Source organism: Linepithema humile, chromosome 7 (genome assembly GCF_040581485.1).
Source record: "Linepithema humile isolate Giens D197 chromosome 7, Lhum_UNIL_v1.0, whole genome shotgun sequence".
NCBI classification, from domain to species: Eukaryota; Metazoa; Arthropoda; class Insecta; order Hymenoptera; family Formicidae; genus Linepithema; species Linepithema humile.
The window spans coordinates 109,475-125,840 of record NC_090134.1 but is presented as its reverse complement, the minus strand read 5'-3'; the positions used below and the strand labels follow the sequence as shown (position 1 = coordinate 125,840).

At 32.1% G+C, this 16,366-nt stretch overlaps 3 protein-coding genes and 1 long non-coding RNA gene across 4 annotated transcripts; 2 read left to right on the top strand and 2 right to left on the bottom strand.

Annotated features, from left to right (window-relative positions):
* Window positions 1-87: 87 nt before the first annotated feature.
* Window positions 88-1,396, bottom strand: Arpc5 (Actin-related protein 2/3 complex, subunit 5). The gene is made up of 3 exons (XM_067359507.1): window positions 1,115-1,396; window positions 949-1,022; window positions 88-508 (listed from the first exon to the last, which is right to left on the bottom strand). The coding sequence occupies exons 1-3, from the start codon at window positions 1,272-1,274 to the stop codon at window positions 269-271; spliced, it is 474 nt and encodes a 157-aa protein (XP_067215608.1). The 5' UTR covers window positions 1,275-1,396; the 3' UTR covers window positions 88-268.
* Window positions 1,397-5,715: 4,319 nt separating this feature from the next.
* On the top strand, window positions 5,716-8,637 carry LOC105678551 (uncharacterized). The gene is made up of 5 exons (XM_012378010.2): window positions 5,716-6,289; window positions 6,369-6,406; window positions 6,582-6,749; window positions 7,001-7,091; window positions 7,577-8,637. Exons 1-5 carry the CDS (start codon window positions 6,268-6,270, stop codon window positions 7,624-7,626), a joined length of 369 nt encoding a protein of 122 aa, XP_012233433.1. The 5' UTR covers window positions 5,716-6,267; the 3' UTR covers window positions 7,627-8,637.
* Window positions 7,866-12,507, bottom strand: LOC105678550 (uncharacterized). Its single transcript, XM_012378009.2, has 13 exons — window positions 12,369-12,507; window positions 11,757-11,895; window positions 11,393-11,523; window positions 11,091-11,228; window positions 10,797-10,961; window positions 10,600-10,688; window positions 10,360-10,537; window positions 10,052-10,274; window positions 9,721-9,882; window positions 9,424-9,578; window positions 8,745-8,980; window positions 8,308-8,521; window positions 7,866-8,204 (listed from the first exon to the last, which is right to left on the bottom strand). The coding sequence occupies exons 1-13, from the start codon at window positions 12,433-12,435 to the stop codon at window positions 7,957-7,959; spliced, it is 2,145 nt and encodes a 714-aa protein (XP_012233432.1). The 5' UTR covers window positions 12,436-12,507; the 3' UTR covers window positions 7,866-7,956.
* On the top strand, window positions 12,436-15,993 carry LOC137001155 (uncharacterized). Its single transcript, XR_010891279.1, has 2 exons — window positions 12,436-12,570; window positions 13,605-15,993. It is a non-coding gene; the product is annotated as an uncharacterized lncRNA (long non-coding RNA).
* Window positions 15,994-16,366: the final 373 nt, after the last annotated feature.

Genomic DNA, 16,366 nt, shown 5'->3' with positions numbered 1-16,366 from the left:
AGATCACAGAAAGACTTTTCTTGAGACAATCAAGTTGTTGTAGAACACATTTATGTTTATAATGATATAAGGAATTATTTCTCAATGTACAAGAAATAAAAATTACTTTATTGATAACAAATGTACACAAATTTCTTGTATTTCCCTTACGGAAAATTGTGAATGGATTGCCTATCTACATCCTCATCGCATAACATTGATGATGAATAACAGTAAGAATTAATGGTAATTATCGCAATGAACTTGTTACTGCAAAATGTACAAAACTTCAAGCTCGCTTGCTATCAGAGAATACACGAACGATGCAACCCACACCGCTTATGTTAAATACTTTTTCATGCCAGATCAACAAGTGACTACTGCTACCTTCTGTTGGGATTTCGAAACCTCGGTAAATATACTTCATTAGAACATCCACTAAGTCACGATCTAATTGTGCTAAGCAGTCATCCATTTGATTTGACTTTATACTTAGAAGCACTTTCTGTGTCAAATTTCGAGCGCTGTCCTGTAAATAGATTAATAATGTTTTACATTTGCATATAGGTAAACTTATATTTAATAGCATACATATCAACATTGTGCAAAAATATGTATATCAAGATTAACCATAAATGGCTATAAATCATTTACAAAGCATATTTTCATATAAATAAATATAAACTGACATTTATACTTGAAATTTTTATATTTAAAATTTACTGAAAATAGCTTTGGAATTGCTTATAAATTTCAAATGAATGTAAAGACTGGTACTGTGGAGTAATTTTTACTAATTAAAAATAACACAACTTGTATTAATTTATGCCCTTTTCATAATCTATATCATTGCACAAATGACAAAACTATAAACAGTATATCGCTTCGCACTGATACGCTAAAAAGAGAATTATTATTGCACATATTCATAGATGAATCACTATTGTACGGGATAAGTTTTGAGGTTACCTTAATTTGTTGGTTTTTACATCCCAACGGTGCGGATTTTAAAACTGATATTAATGCCTCCGCGTTCTTACCCTTGATAAATTATTAAGAAAAATAATTGTGAAAGGAAGAGAAATTAAAGAAAAGTGAAAACTCTACGAAATATAAAAGTTTTGTAAAGGATATTGGCTAAGAAGTGTCAAAATTTCATTTTCATCTGGACCAGTGGGCGCGCCTACACCACCATCGGCGTCTTCCTCTTTGAAATTGTTGTCACTATACTGATCTACATCGATCTTTCGAAACGCGGACGCCGAAGTATCTTTTTTACCGTCGTTCCTCGACATTTCGACTGTCGTGCTTGACGTTTGCTACGTTCACGCCCGGCTTATCGAACAGCGCCTAGCTTCGCGATAAGCTCACTTATGCCCTATCTACACCGAAGGATAATCCTACTTGTGGCTCATCCGAGCGAGTAATGTAGACAACCGAAAAGGCGGGAGCACAGACTTTTGCATAAAGCATAACGCATAAGCATAAGGAAATTGATTGGTCCGTTTCCTTATGCATTTGCTTATGCTTATATATAGACCAATCAATTTCCTTATGCTTATGCGTTATGCTTTATGTAAAAGTCTGTGCTCCGGCCTATAATCATACTGAAGTTGGTTTCCAATCGTACCAACTCAAAAAAGCAAATCACTCATCAGAATATTTGCATATAAAAAGCAAAGATATTTCTATAAAAAATAATCTTCTGTCAAACAGAATAACAATTCGGGTTACCTCAGATCGGATGAAAGTTTGTTTTATAGGCTAGGTACTGAAATTATTACCGGTTTTAAAGTCAACGGTACCAATATAACAACACTAAAATTGTACTTAGTGTAGACGAGCGAAAGTGGTCGGATGAGCCACAAGTAGGATTATCCTTCGGTGTAGATAGGGCATTAGGTATGTACACAAAAAGATCGCGCACATTCCGCCGCTTCTTCGTTCCAACTGTGTTCGCCTGAGGTCTCTCCCTGTATTGCTATGCATTTTTAGAGATATCATTACTGAATTTATTTAGCTTATACTGAAATTACACTGGAAGCTGGAATCATAAAGCAGCCACGTTGGCATGTAATTATTCCCGTCAACTTATAGTTGCGCAGCACACTTTAAAAGTGTCTGAGTTATTTAAAATATTTTTATCAAGAAATATACAATAAATAGTAAATAGTAATAGTAAAATAAATGTGTAAATGGTTTTCGCGAATTTAGCCTTGTAAACAAAACAAATGTTGCAAGAGTAATTTGAAAATTACATTTAAGTAACGAGTAACATAATATTTGAGTAAGTAGCAAAAACTCGCAAGAGTTATTTTTGTAATTACTTAATATGCAAGAGTTATTTTATGTTTACAGAATTTTTATAAAACATTTATTTATGTTGCTTGATAAAATCAACTTTTATTATTTATTAATTAAAGATTTGTTATTTTAAAAAGTTTACATTAGAAACTAATTTTAGCTTTTTTAAAAACAGGAATTAGAAAATTTTTATTTAAATATAAAAGGTATATAATGTCTGAAATCAATGAGAAAGTCACTACTTCTCATATATCTTGTAAACATATTTTATTGAGTTAGAGTTCGCTGAAATTGATTTTGTCAATGAAAACATGTTTAAACATAAGTTGCAAAAGTCTTGACCGCATAGATTTCCTCGCTTCTGACGTCATATTCAAGAAAGCTGACGTGGATGTTGTAGACTTTTAAACAGGGCTGGTTCTAGACTCTTTGGGATCTCTGTACAATATCTTTTTACATACCCCAGTCTCTAAAAAAAGAAAACGACAGAAGAAGAAGAAAGGAGAAAAAGAAAAAAGCTTGTTGCTTAAGGATTTACTGACCAGTTAAAAAATGTAAAAAAAAAACTCAGGATCAAAAGAATGTCCTATGGCTGATTACAAAAAATGTTTATTTAAATAAAAAGTATAAAAAAAAACAGTCAGTGTCAAATGTACTCTCTTCGACCGATCGTAGACCTTCTCTCTTTCTTGTTACTGCAAGGCCGTTGCTCGACTTCTCTCTTAAAGCCGACCCTGCTTTTAACATTTATAGATGCAGGAATGAGAAAAGATCCATATGTGTGAGTGAGTTATACATACGCGCGTGATGCGTATAACATAGATGATTCACTAATTATGCTTGTGTAGAATTTTATGATTATTATTATCTCTTGTCTGGATATAAACATATGACTAAATTAAAGATTAAAGTGATTAAAAAGAGAAATTATTTAAAATTAATATTTTTTAGTTCAGCGATTGTGTTGTGATAAAAGATTTAATTAGAATTGTAGATTATTTTAGTTATCTTACTAAGAGTTTACAGTAGATAAAAATTTTGGCTGTTTTCGATAAAACTTCTTACAAGATAAAAATAGGAAAGAGTTCTTAAATGATTCTGTTTTTTGTGTGTATACGTAAAATTAATATTAAATGTAATGACTAAGTGGTAATGTGGATATCCCCGACAACATGTTCTACAAGTTTTTTTTCCCTTATAAGGAAACAAGTTGGAAACAGATAAGAGCTGGCGAAGGCATAAATAGAAGCAGTTCCCCAAAGATCGTCATTTGAGTTCAATCATTTTATCATTTAAAACTCTCTCTCTCTCTCTCTCTCTCTCTCTTTCTCTTTCTCTTTCTCTACAGTTTCTTTTTTTTTTATTCTTGGAATCGGAATATTTATACGGAAATAATAATGAAACATATCTTTGCACGTGAGTAAATAACAATAATTATTAATTTTTTATAGAAAATAAAAAAAGTCCATTATAAATTTTTGGAGCAAACTCAATATGTCAGAACTGAAGACGATTTTTCATATTTTGTAAATCTTTAACCCAGACAGTACGGCACATCCAAAAGACGTTTAGAGGATATCCCGAAGACATTTTTGGGACGACAGGACGTCCTTTGAATATCCTTTGGACCATGTATTTTGGACATTTGTGCTGTCTGGGAAATATTAAAAAATTTACACTTTTAATAAATTTTTTGAAATTTTTAATTTTAAAATTATAGAGACTTAAACTTCAACAAGACATGGTATATTTAGCAAATTCAGTATATTGAAACATGCATTTACGTTGACATCGTTTTATTCCATAGTTGTGCAAGTATTGACCATGATTTGGTTGGTTGCCTTGGCATTCCCACAAAGAGACCGGTCAAACGAGATTTCCGGTGATCCTAATGTACCAAGTAGTACTACGCAAAGAACATCGACCAATTGTCCGTGTATCGCAACTGCAGAGTACAATCCGGTATGCGGCTCCGATAACGTTACCTACTGGAATATGGGAAGATTTAATTGTGCGAAAAACTGTAACTCACGTAAGATAATTGTTATTAATCTTATATTACTGTGTTAAAATTCCTTCTTTGTTGTCATATCGTATTATCATATTAAAATATAATTTTAAAATATTGATATTTAATTTAAACTTTTATATCGTTTAAGTCTTTAGGTTGTAATTTAAAATTTATTAATATTAAATCTCTTTTTTTAAATCTCTCAATTTCCAACTTTCCAATTTTCCCTCTTTATTGATTTGTTTAACCATTTAAAGATGTACAGCTTTTGTTAGTCTTGACGAATCTTGTTTCTAGTTATTCTAAATATTTTTTTAGAACTTGAAGTACGAGTAATTAGAGCTTGCGAACCATACAGTCAACTGAGCAGCAATTAAAATCCAATATTTATCATTACTTACTACGAGAACAATATGATAGTAGGTACAGATAAGCAAGTAACAGAGGTAAGCAAAATTTTCAAATTTTTATTAATATTTTTATAATAAATTAATACTAATCTTATTCTTTTTACATTTTTACATTGTAATTATTTTTTTCTGGCATAATTATAACGATAGGATGTTTTATATATTACAGATTCATGCGCGGTTCTGCAATCAAAATTTCTAATATACGACCGCAAGCTGTTATCTATATTTCTAACTATTGATTACACAGCATCCTTAGGAAACTTAAATTATCAGTATAATTTATCACATTGATCTTATCATTTTGTTTCATTTTGTTTGTTGAAAAAATACATTATAAAAGATAAGTTACTACATATTTTTATACATATATATTTTAATATAATTTTTAGTTATAAAATAACAATTTTATCGTTAAGCTTTGCCGTGCAAAAGATAGTAATTTTTCTGGTAAATAGTAGAATTTTACATACGTGTAACATAAAAATTCATTAACATTCTTATGCGATTTGTAAGAATAAGTCTGACGAATAAATATTCACTCATTGGAACGACTTGAATAAATATACAACAAGATTGCGCAGAGTAAATTATGACAAAACACCTCAAAAATTTCCAAAGAAAAATCTGTCCAAAATTTTATATAGATAGTTATAATGATTAATATACCGGTAAATAAATTTTTATATAACTTTTATATAAAAATCTGTCTTTATTTTTTACAATAAAACAGAAAGTAAGAAGGTAATTATTTATTAAACTTTGAGATAAATATGTTTCAGATAATTATACTCATTTAAAATTGATAAAACTGATAAATAACATTGTTGTTCTTTATATTAATTTTTTGTTGCATTATAAAATGTTTTATTTATCAAAAAATATATTTTTCTAAAAGAATATCGTAATTAAAGTATAAAATTATTTTAAACTTTAATATAATTACATAATAAAACTTTTGCAATTAATTGAGATTTTTTTACAGAATAATGTTGTTTTTGTTGTACTTCACAAAAAGATTTAATATTGAAAGTCAGAAAAAATTGCATCGATTATATAATTGGCTTGATAATTTCGTGAAAAGATATTTACTTGAAAATAATAGGAGTTTTTCTTTTGTGAGTTTAATGACTAAAGCTAATAAGTTCATATATTCAGCAACCAAACTATTCAAGAAATTATTTAACTCTCATCTATTAAAAACTCAAGTATGATTATGTAAAATAAAGAATGATCAAATCCTAAAAATCTTATACGTAGAAAATATTTCCGTGACTCATGTTTCTCATTATTGACGTATGATATTAAGTCATCCTTTGCAAAAAGTTTGAGAACTAGCAGGGAAAATCCCGTTTACTTACGCTTATGCGTGCAGAATCTGAATAAACGTGCATAACTGTGCTTGTAGTTGGTTGGCAACCAATGCTATAAAAGAAAGCGCAGTTGATGCTTCTAAACAGTATACCGTCGACCTTCGATCAGCCACTTGGAGTGCAGTGGTCAATAGCTAATCAGTTGTTAGTTAAGTGAGATCTTTTAAGTGCTGAAAAGCGTGTTATCAATATGTTGTTTCATTTATTGCTGAGTAAGAAAATTATTTTGTGTGTATGTGTATGTGTTGTAAAAGATATTAATTTATTAATTCTGTTTAATAATTTCTGCAGTTGCTACATCGCCATTTCTTATCACTGCGTTTCCACAAGTAAGTGAATGTTTTTCTCGAATGGTGAATAAAGAAGAGATAATTTCAATAGCAATTTTAAAGATCATAAATAAAATTTTGTGGTTTTTTGTTTATGGAAAATGACATTTTCTGTACACACTGAAAGAGTTTAACATGTGTCATTTAAAAATATAACTCGAAATATTTTTAATAGAATTCGGGGACAGGTACGATGTCCCAAGTAGATGGCTTCGTTTTTGATGGCCCAACGGCTTCCAGACCCAATATTGGACAAAGAACCACTTTAACTACAATTGCAACTAGTACAACTTCTCTACCCTTAGACGACACTCAGTTCAACTCATGCGTTTCATCTTGTCCGGTAATTATAACACTCTCACTAAATCAGCACCATTTTATGTAGAGAAAATTAAATAAGTGTTTACTTAGTTAAAAAAAAACTTTTTTAATAATATTTTTTTATAAATTGATGCGGAAATAAAGCAAAAGTTTTGAGTGTATATCACATCTGTCTCGAATTCAAGTTTGTGGAAATTTGTCAATCCTGACATACATTATAATCTTCTGAAAAATAATTTTGATAGCTAGCTCATAATCATATTTTGATTATAGGCAACGCCAGAATACAATCCTGTTTGTGGTACGGATAATGTTGACTACACCAATCCAGGGGGACTAGGTTGTGCACAAAGATGTGGAAAAGGTAAGATATGACATATTTTCTAAGAACGAAAGTTTGTTATATTCTGCTTCAATTAAGCTTATTTTGCTTTTGAAAGATACATGCGTAATTAAGTAACAATTGACACGATCTTTCCATTAGTAAAAACGGTCTCAAGAAATTTGTAAAAATGAAAAAAAAATGTAAAACTAGAACAGTCGACTTAATAGTTTTTACCATTAATATTTTTCAATAAGATGCGAGTTACAGCTTTATTAATTTTTAATTAATATTAATCGTCGATATATGTATTTTGACGAAGAAACATATACATGACGTCTAAATAATTCGATCATTCTAGCATTAATAGATTTTGCAATAGCGGGTGGATATATAGTGGATATATAGTGGATATATATGTGGATATTTATGCATTTTTTACGATTTTTGTTTCCTTACAATAAACGGCAGTGCATGTGTTAAATGAACGCATTAAAACATTAACATGCAATATTTAATATTTACAGAAGTGTTACTAAGACATTATGGACGCTGCTCAACTAGCATGTCGGGATGATTTTTACAATCTTCATTGAAGAATATAAATTAGGATAATATCCCTTTAATAAGGACGAAAGACTGACTGCGCGGCAAACATAGAGAAACATATTTACATATCATACGTATATATTACAAAAATAATCATTTACTTTAAACGAAGAATAACAACTTGTTGATTTTGTATATTAACTTTAGTGTTTTTATCCTGAATAACTTTTAATTAATATTACTAGAAATAAATGCACATTATACAAGTAAATTTTAAATGATCAATATGTATTTTATAGATTCACCTAAATTTGCCAACTTTAATTGTTTTGGTTTAAAAAATCAGAAAAAGTTCTAATCATCCGATTGAATCGTTTCGATCGGCCCACCTGACTCTTCGTGCAATTTCGAAGTTTCCTCCATGAATCCCATATAAATGCCTCGCCAATATATCAGCTCTGTCCTCTTCGGCCTCGATGGCCATCCTTCTATAGCGACCGACTGCTAGGAGACAGCCGGCGGTGAGTACGATTTGGATTATTAACCAAAAAATCAAAAGACCTAGAGCTAAGCTTGCATCCACGCAGAAAAGGCCATCTATGGATTCTGAGAAAACAAGTTGGATTGTTAATTCTACGATCATTTTATTATCTTTAAGATTTAGAAATGTAGAATTGAAATTCATTCGATGCTCGTATATTAAACTCACTTCCGCCGGTGATCAAAACCGTGTCCGGAACTGGATTTTCCCTGGACAGTAAATGATCCGCTGTTATCACCGGACTTTGAACGACGATAGATAGTTGTAATGGTAATTCCGCGGGTGTGAGGTTTCGGAAAATTTCTGTTACCTCGGCACTGTGCTGCTGTTCGATCGATCGTCGCTTCCTGCCGTATGAAATCTGTCCCCCTCTGCATGTAGTCTTAAAAGAGATTATAAATTTATGATTTTGTCGGTCTCTTTTAGCTAGTAGATATATTATTAATAATTGTAATTTGTACACAAATGCTAAGAAAATTACAGTTAATTTTATAATGATGTATATTACTGTCAATCCCCTGTAACAATTATTTAAAGTGTAAAAGCTATAATATAAAAAATGTTAAAAAAGAAGAAAAGATATTGGGAAAAAACCGCCTACTTACTGGTTCACACTCTTCGAGGCAAAATCTGACGATGACGTTGAATCGAACAATTTGACTGTCGGGAAATTTGAAGGCAGTAAATGTTGAGATCAAAGAACGATTATCTATCGGATCCTTTAATAGCGCGGGAAAAGTCGTAGGATCCGTTGGACATCCAGACTGATCTAGAAGAAGATATGACGCATCGCCAGATGCGCTACTAGCTACGAGGTGTCCTGCTGCGATATCGTAAGGTCCTGAATCCGAGAAATTATTTTACTTTTACTGTATATTTACTCTATATTTTAATATATACAACCTAAGACTAAATCTGTGAAGAGTTCTATTTTCAATGAATTTATTGATTTTCATTCTAAGGACATTCTACGAATGTTTTTAGAATACAGAATACAGATGGAAAAAATGTATTAAAAATAATAGCGACTATTTTAATAATTAATTTGAACCTCTGTAATTTTACCTTAAATTTTAGTCAACAAATACGACAAATAATTGGCATCAATCCAATACATTTCGAATAATTCATAAAAATTATTGATGCTTTACATATTTTGATTAATAATGTCCATTTTATATTGTTTAAAGAATTCATACATGAAAGAAAAAGGGGGCGGGGGAGGGGGGGAAGGTACAATTTGGAGCACATGGAATTTTAATATTAAATAAACATGCGACCCACCGTTAACAGGTTGAATTTCGATTCTAAGCGTTAGCTTTTGTCCTAATTGGGTGACGACTGCATCCATATGCTCCTCATTGAGGATCCTCATCGTTACCACCGGCGCTTCCGATGATGCGTTCACCACGGTCGATGCAACCGGCGGCACGCCTGCGCTACAAATAGTAACCAGAGCCGGAATATCGGGGATATTTGTCACAATATCAAGAAAATTGAACAAAAAGCAGCATTTACGATAAATGTATTATTTGTTTAAAAAAATCACAAATAATCTTGCACAAAAAATGATGGACTCACTTTGGATCCAAGAAACTAAAACTCGAATGAACGGACACATTTCTCGGTTCCGGGACATTGTTGTCATCTAACGAGCATCCGACTCTCACCGATTGATCTCCCAATCGCTGAATGATTGGATTATACTGTATTATAATAGTGGCCCAGATCAGTGTATGCGTTCTGCAAATAAGAAGTTGTAATTTCGTAAGAAAAACGGCGAATAAGCTTGTAATTTCTTATTCTATCTTACTTGTTGCTTAATTATTTATTAAATTAATTAATTAAGCAGTAAATAAGATAGAATAGAAGCATCGTTAAACATCATTATAATTTACTGCTCAATTAATACCGATTTTCGTTGTCGATGGAAAACGCGGGTGTAAGACCACATTCGATGTCGGACTGGCCGACTTGTTCTCTTCTTGGCAGTGGTAATCTTAATATGGTTACGTTTTTCCCAACGCCATTAACACCGCAGGTTTCTCCATGTCCACTCGCGTATATCCGTCCCTCGAAGGGCTCAGCAGTGGTGAGTGTAACTGTCATAGTTGATTCGCCGCATAGCACTTTTACTATGAAAAACATAACAGTGCTCAATATAGAAAACACTAAAAAATATCATTTAAAAAAAAATTTGTAAATTATTTTACAACGAACAATCTAGACAAGCTTCTTCTTCTTTGTAAATCACATTAGGTCTGGTAATTAGCGAACTGACTCCAAGACCGATTGTGTCATCGGAGTGCAGCAAACAGAGTGGTTTCTCCTCCGAATAGTCCACGGTATAGGCTCTGCATGTGAAACCATCCTTGCTGCGGTCACATCTCTCCTCGCACTAAAAAAATTATAGTGAGTAACAAAATTTAGTTGTCCACGATATGAAATATTTAAGTATACCTGCTTTGCGTCGAGTCCCGGAAGCGCCACATCCGAGTATGGCAATGTTACATTCCGAAATTCTGCGTAAGAACAATAGTTCTTCTTTGCTGTACAAAAACATACAAATTTCAGTTTAATTTAACTTAATGCGTTTACCTACCTCATACAGATCGACGTACGCGACAAATGACAGATAGATTAGCTTGCTGACTTACATATATTATGGCACTGATCTTGCAAATACTCGTCTCGATACATCGACGATCTATAAGCTTGTGGTCTGGTACCTCTCTCGAGTTTCGATAATGAGCATGTGCCTATAGTGTCGTTAATTGACAAAGGCTCGCTCGTACGAAATTGCGCGGATTCACATTTGTCTCCTAAGATTATTGTAGAAAATTTATAGATGGCTTGCTATTTTTTGAAAATGCACATTTGAATCGATCTATTTGACATAGAATTCATTACGGCTCGATATAAATTTATTAATTATTCCGTAAAGTGCGTACCTGCTTGCAAACACTTCTCGTAACACTCGCTTCTTCGCGACAATGCTTGATAGTACAAGTTTGAGTGTCCATCTTTTAAGATAGCTCCCAAGGTTCTTTCTACTTGCCACAATCTGTACTCTTTGCAACTTGATGGAACTGAAATGCAGAGATAAAGAACTTTAATTTATATAACTCGGAAGTTGAACTATGCGTAACATTTTCGTTCGAGTCATTCGAGTAATCTTTTAAAATTTGATATGTTTTAAAAATGATATATTTATCGTAAACTATTATACCATAAGGTGAAAAAATTTCCTCACCTTTAATGCAAATTTTGTGGAAAAACGTAGCGTTAGATTCAGGAATAAGCTCTTCGCCGTTTACTTGCACGCTGTAACAAATGTTTCTCGCGAAGTCGACGACAAATGCTGTGCAATTTTGCCTTTTGCACCTATGATAGATGGATTGTTCTTAATCAAATAATTGAATTTACACACTTTGCTTTGGCATTAGCAACATTTGATAATATTCCTCGTGGAAAATTAAAATTAATTTTCTTTACAGAAGATACGACAGTATGAATGCATTATTTTAGTTTTCAACAAGACATAAATTCATTAAATCGAATAAGAATATAATTAAAGGCATAAAATATTATTTATAATTAATAATAAATTAACTTACCTGTCAAAGCAAGGCGTGACGATACCGTTATTACCTGTGGCACCGTTTCTGTATAATACAGTTTCTACAGCGTTTGCTGGCTTCGCTCCGGCAATCTTTTCCCATCCCTTATCTTGGTCCTGACAACTCTGAGACCAGCCTGAGAGATATGAACGTGTACTTTGTAAAGTATATGCGCTGCAGTTAAACAGTTGTCTGTCGCGTCTACGATACCATGCTTCGCATGATCACCTATTCCCGGATACTAAACAAAAAACTGGTACGCTCAATTGAAAGACGAACAACTGTTTAAACACGATTGATCAAACTTTAAACTAACGTAGTTTAAAAACTACTGTGGAATAAAAAGTGACAAGTTTATTATCACTTAAGGCATTTTTAGAATTTCTAGTCTATTAAAATTTTTTAGAAAATATAATTTAAAAAAGATAAAAAATTTTAGAATTAATCCAACACTTCGATTTAATAATAAAATATTGTAATACAAACAAACATTTCATTTAGATTAATAAAATAAAATCTGCGCATAACATTAATATATTCAACTACGTGCGGCGCTTCTAGATAATTTTTTAGATACTTAATCGTTAATAACACTCTTCTAATTCTTACCTGTGCTTAAAACGAGGCAGCAGATGAAAATCATATGGGCGAAACGTGATGTCATTACTATCATCATTTTGTACGTTTGCGCTTGTAAAATGCGTCAGGACAAAATCAGTTGCGGGCAGTTGTGTGTCAGAGATTACCAGGCTGTTCTATCGATTCCGGAACGACATCCTTTGCTTCTAATCGTGCTGCTGATTTACCTGTTGTACGTACAAATATAGTTATATAACTATCTGCATAGGTATCACGTGTAAAAGTGAAAATCAACACTCGTGTCACCAGGTCGAGTAAGTTTATTGTTGAGTGCGATCATCCGCGTTAGCGGTGCATTCTTTAAAAAACTCCCTCTTAACTTCAAGGTTCCGAGATAATGCAATGTTTCTCAATAAGTGAGTTGCCGTGCATAATGTTATGCACGCCATTTTTGCTCGTGCTTTTGGTTTCGCTATCTCTTAACACCACGTAAGCGCACGACATAACTCGCGATAGCGGTTTACAATAAGATTTGTTCCTAAGAACGCAAACACGAGTGCGGGAAAAGTGTGTGTTGTGCGCTTAAAATTTCTTTGTAATACTTTTACAATACTTTATTTGTATTTTACAATACTTTTTTATTTACACATGAAAGTACTGGTGCGAGGCGTGCCATTAAATATCTTTATAAATACGGAAGCATGGAAAGCTATTAATGCAATCATGAATGCTGTTGAATAGCTCACACTTATTAAAATAATGATGACGAATAATGGAAATTAATTGTTTAGCTATTTTTGTATTGATACGTAATCTCGCCGTACACAGATAAGTTCAACGCACAAATGAATTAGATTTACATTTCTTTAAATTTGTTTAATACATAAAATCATAGAGTCTTATAAGTTGTTACGAATATGAAATAAGATTACAATTTTTTTTATTACACCAAAATAATGATGTAATTATTTATAATGCGTGAACACAGAGAAAAATAAGAAAAAATTTTATAAAGTCTGCTTTGGATAAAAAGTGCTATTCAAGATAAACTGTACGTGTAAAATAGTAGCGAAGAAGTGACTAAAGCTATACTATTAAGATTTATTTTCAGTAAAAAATTATATTCCCTCAACATTTATTTCATTTCTATTGCTAACATATTTATTTAAATGTCAATTTTGTCTTTTGATTCTTTTACTCTTCGTACTTTTGAAGCATCCACTTACGCTCTTGTGCAAACGTTGATCTGTCATTGATCTCTTTCAGAAAACTTGTCACATCTAGCTGGAGTGTGCATCATCGGCGGATTAAAGATCGGTAGATCTCCTTTGCAGCTTCATGTGCTTTCCAACGTCATCGAGCTGTGCTCGCGATTTGCTCTCGGTGAACATTCGTCCTTACGTTAGCGAGAGTGCAAAGAGTGAGATCGACGGTGGTCGTTCCACTAACCGACTGCGAAGCAGACACGTAACGAAATGAAAAGCGATCATGCACCGAGGCACGGCGGATACGACGAGGAAGAGCAGAGGGGCATTCCGACCGTGCCATCCGCCTGCCCGATCGAACGATCGGATGCGGCTGGGTAAATACCGCTCCGCACATCCATCCATTCACCAGCATTGTAGTAAAAAAGAAAAAAAAAAACGATGGCGAGGTCGGCAAACGATTATCTGACGTGTTTTGCGCCGCCCAAGTGTACGCTCGCTCATCGGTGACACAAATTCGGCCTTCGTCATCGTGTCGTTATCGTTGACAGCTACGAGGTACTCGACACTAATATGAAGCTAAGATCGACTGCTTTGCAATAAGTGCGCTAGTTATTATTAATGTTTAAGGTATAATAATATTAAATAATTTTGAACACAAATATATATATATATAAGTTATATATTAATTCAATCGAGTCTACAATAATATAAAGAAAATATAAGATAATTGAAAAAGAACCAAAATTAATTTTCCATTTTAATAAAACTGAGACTAAATTTCATAAAATTAAAATCCGATAAAGAAAGTTGATTGCAAAATAAAGAAGAATATTTTGAAAACGGTAGAAATCTTAATATAAATTTTTAAAGCATGCACAGATTCCGTTATTTGTGCAGCTGCCAATGTCCCACTATTCTGGAGGTAACAGGATTTCCCACGGTGCAACAACTATCTTTGAACAAGCATCGGAAGCCTATATCGATAGCGAACATCGAAACTCGTGTCCTTCACTTTACGTAACTCTCTGGCATCGTTTACGCTCGTTAGTCAGTGGCATATATCGATAGCAAGACGGAACGTTTGATGTACTTTGCAAAATGAGATTCTTTCGAACATATAATAACATATAATAACAGTATGATGTGATGAAATTTTAAATATATATCTTTTGCAGAATTTCTTACCAAATGGTAATGACTCGTTACGTTAAAAATTGTTTTGTGGCAGATAAATTAACGAATACAAAAATAGCTTGCGAGAAAATCGAAAGTGTTTTACCTCACTTTCATCCTTATCACCCGTTATGCTAATACTTTTATTACTAAACACGAGTGAAATCTTGTTAAATTGTCAGTTTAGAGCAAATACGTTAAGCTGCGGGTATAACGGTCTTACGCAAATAATGCATAAATAATGCATTTGTCGCAATGTATTGCAAAGTATGAATATAACAATGAATGTTATTTGATATTTTAATTTGTGATCTCATAATATTTTTGAAATTTCTGAATTAATATCCATCCATATTTTCCGTTCAATTATTTTTCCAATTATTCAACTTTTTATAGTAATATTTTTTGAAACTTTTATATAAAAGTTTATAAATAATTTTGCAATTGCATGTGCTACATATGCTTTTGTGATATTGCTTTTGTCGTAGTGTATAACACAGCCTGGAATTTGAATGCATGTTTAACAATGAGCACAATCGACCCGATCAATTTTACGTAAATCGATTCCACTATTTCCAATAAATCACGATGTCATTGGCCCGTGTAAATGAAAGCCATTTCCCTTTACGGATGTATAAAAACGCAAAACTTGAAATGATCAAACGACATTAAATTGTATTTAAATAAAAGTGCATGCTACAGATGAATATATAAAATGCTAATTTTTAAATTATAAACAAAAAAATAAAAACTTAAATGTAAAAAACTCTTCTAAACACGATAAACTAAAAATAAAAATTTGATATTTTTTTATTTTGCAGAAAAATTACTTTATGACTAGAAACACGTCAAAGAGAATCTAACTTGTCACTATTTTTGCAAATATTTTTGCAAAAAATGTGAAACTGTGGTAAATATTGAAAATATGTCAAATACAAAATTGAGATGTATTTATGAATTATAAATCTGTATATATATGTAAATATCGTTTGCGTTCAGTTTATATATTTTTGATGCCACAGACTTATATTTTTTATTTTATTTTTATAAAATCTTTAACATCTTTTTGAAAGCGTACATTTAAATTTATTGTCTTTTTCATTTTAATATGGCTAGAGGCAAAGTTAAATATGTAAAGTTCTTTATATGTAAAGTATAGTCTACGTCTACACGTGGATTACATCACATTATCATTATAGTTTATATATAAATGCCTAAGGCCCTGCACACAATAGAGAAAATATTAGGAATAGGAATAATTATAAAATATTAGAAAGAAGAATTTGGAATTATTTTACTTCAAACAAAGAAACGAAATGTATTAGTTATTCCTAATTTTTAACTTTTAATTCATGATACGTTAATAGATCCCATTTTCTTGTTCTGAATTAAAATCATTCCAATTTTCTATTCCTAATATTTAATATTTGTTCCTATTCCTAATATTTTCTCCATTGTGCGCAGGGGCTAACCCTGCCTGGTTAAAAGCATAGAGATGACAGAGAGTCACATTACCGGCAAGTTTAGCAAAGATGTAAACTTTCTTATCGATATACGGTATATCGATGTATCGATAGATTATTTTATCAATGATAATTCGCGTCCGATCCACAAGAGGCGCTTAGCCAATTAGGGCGCGATCCAGCA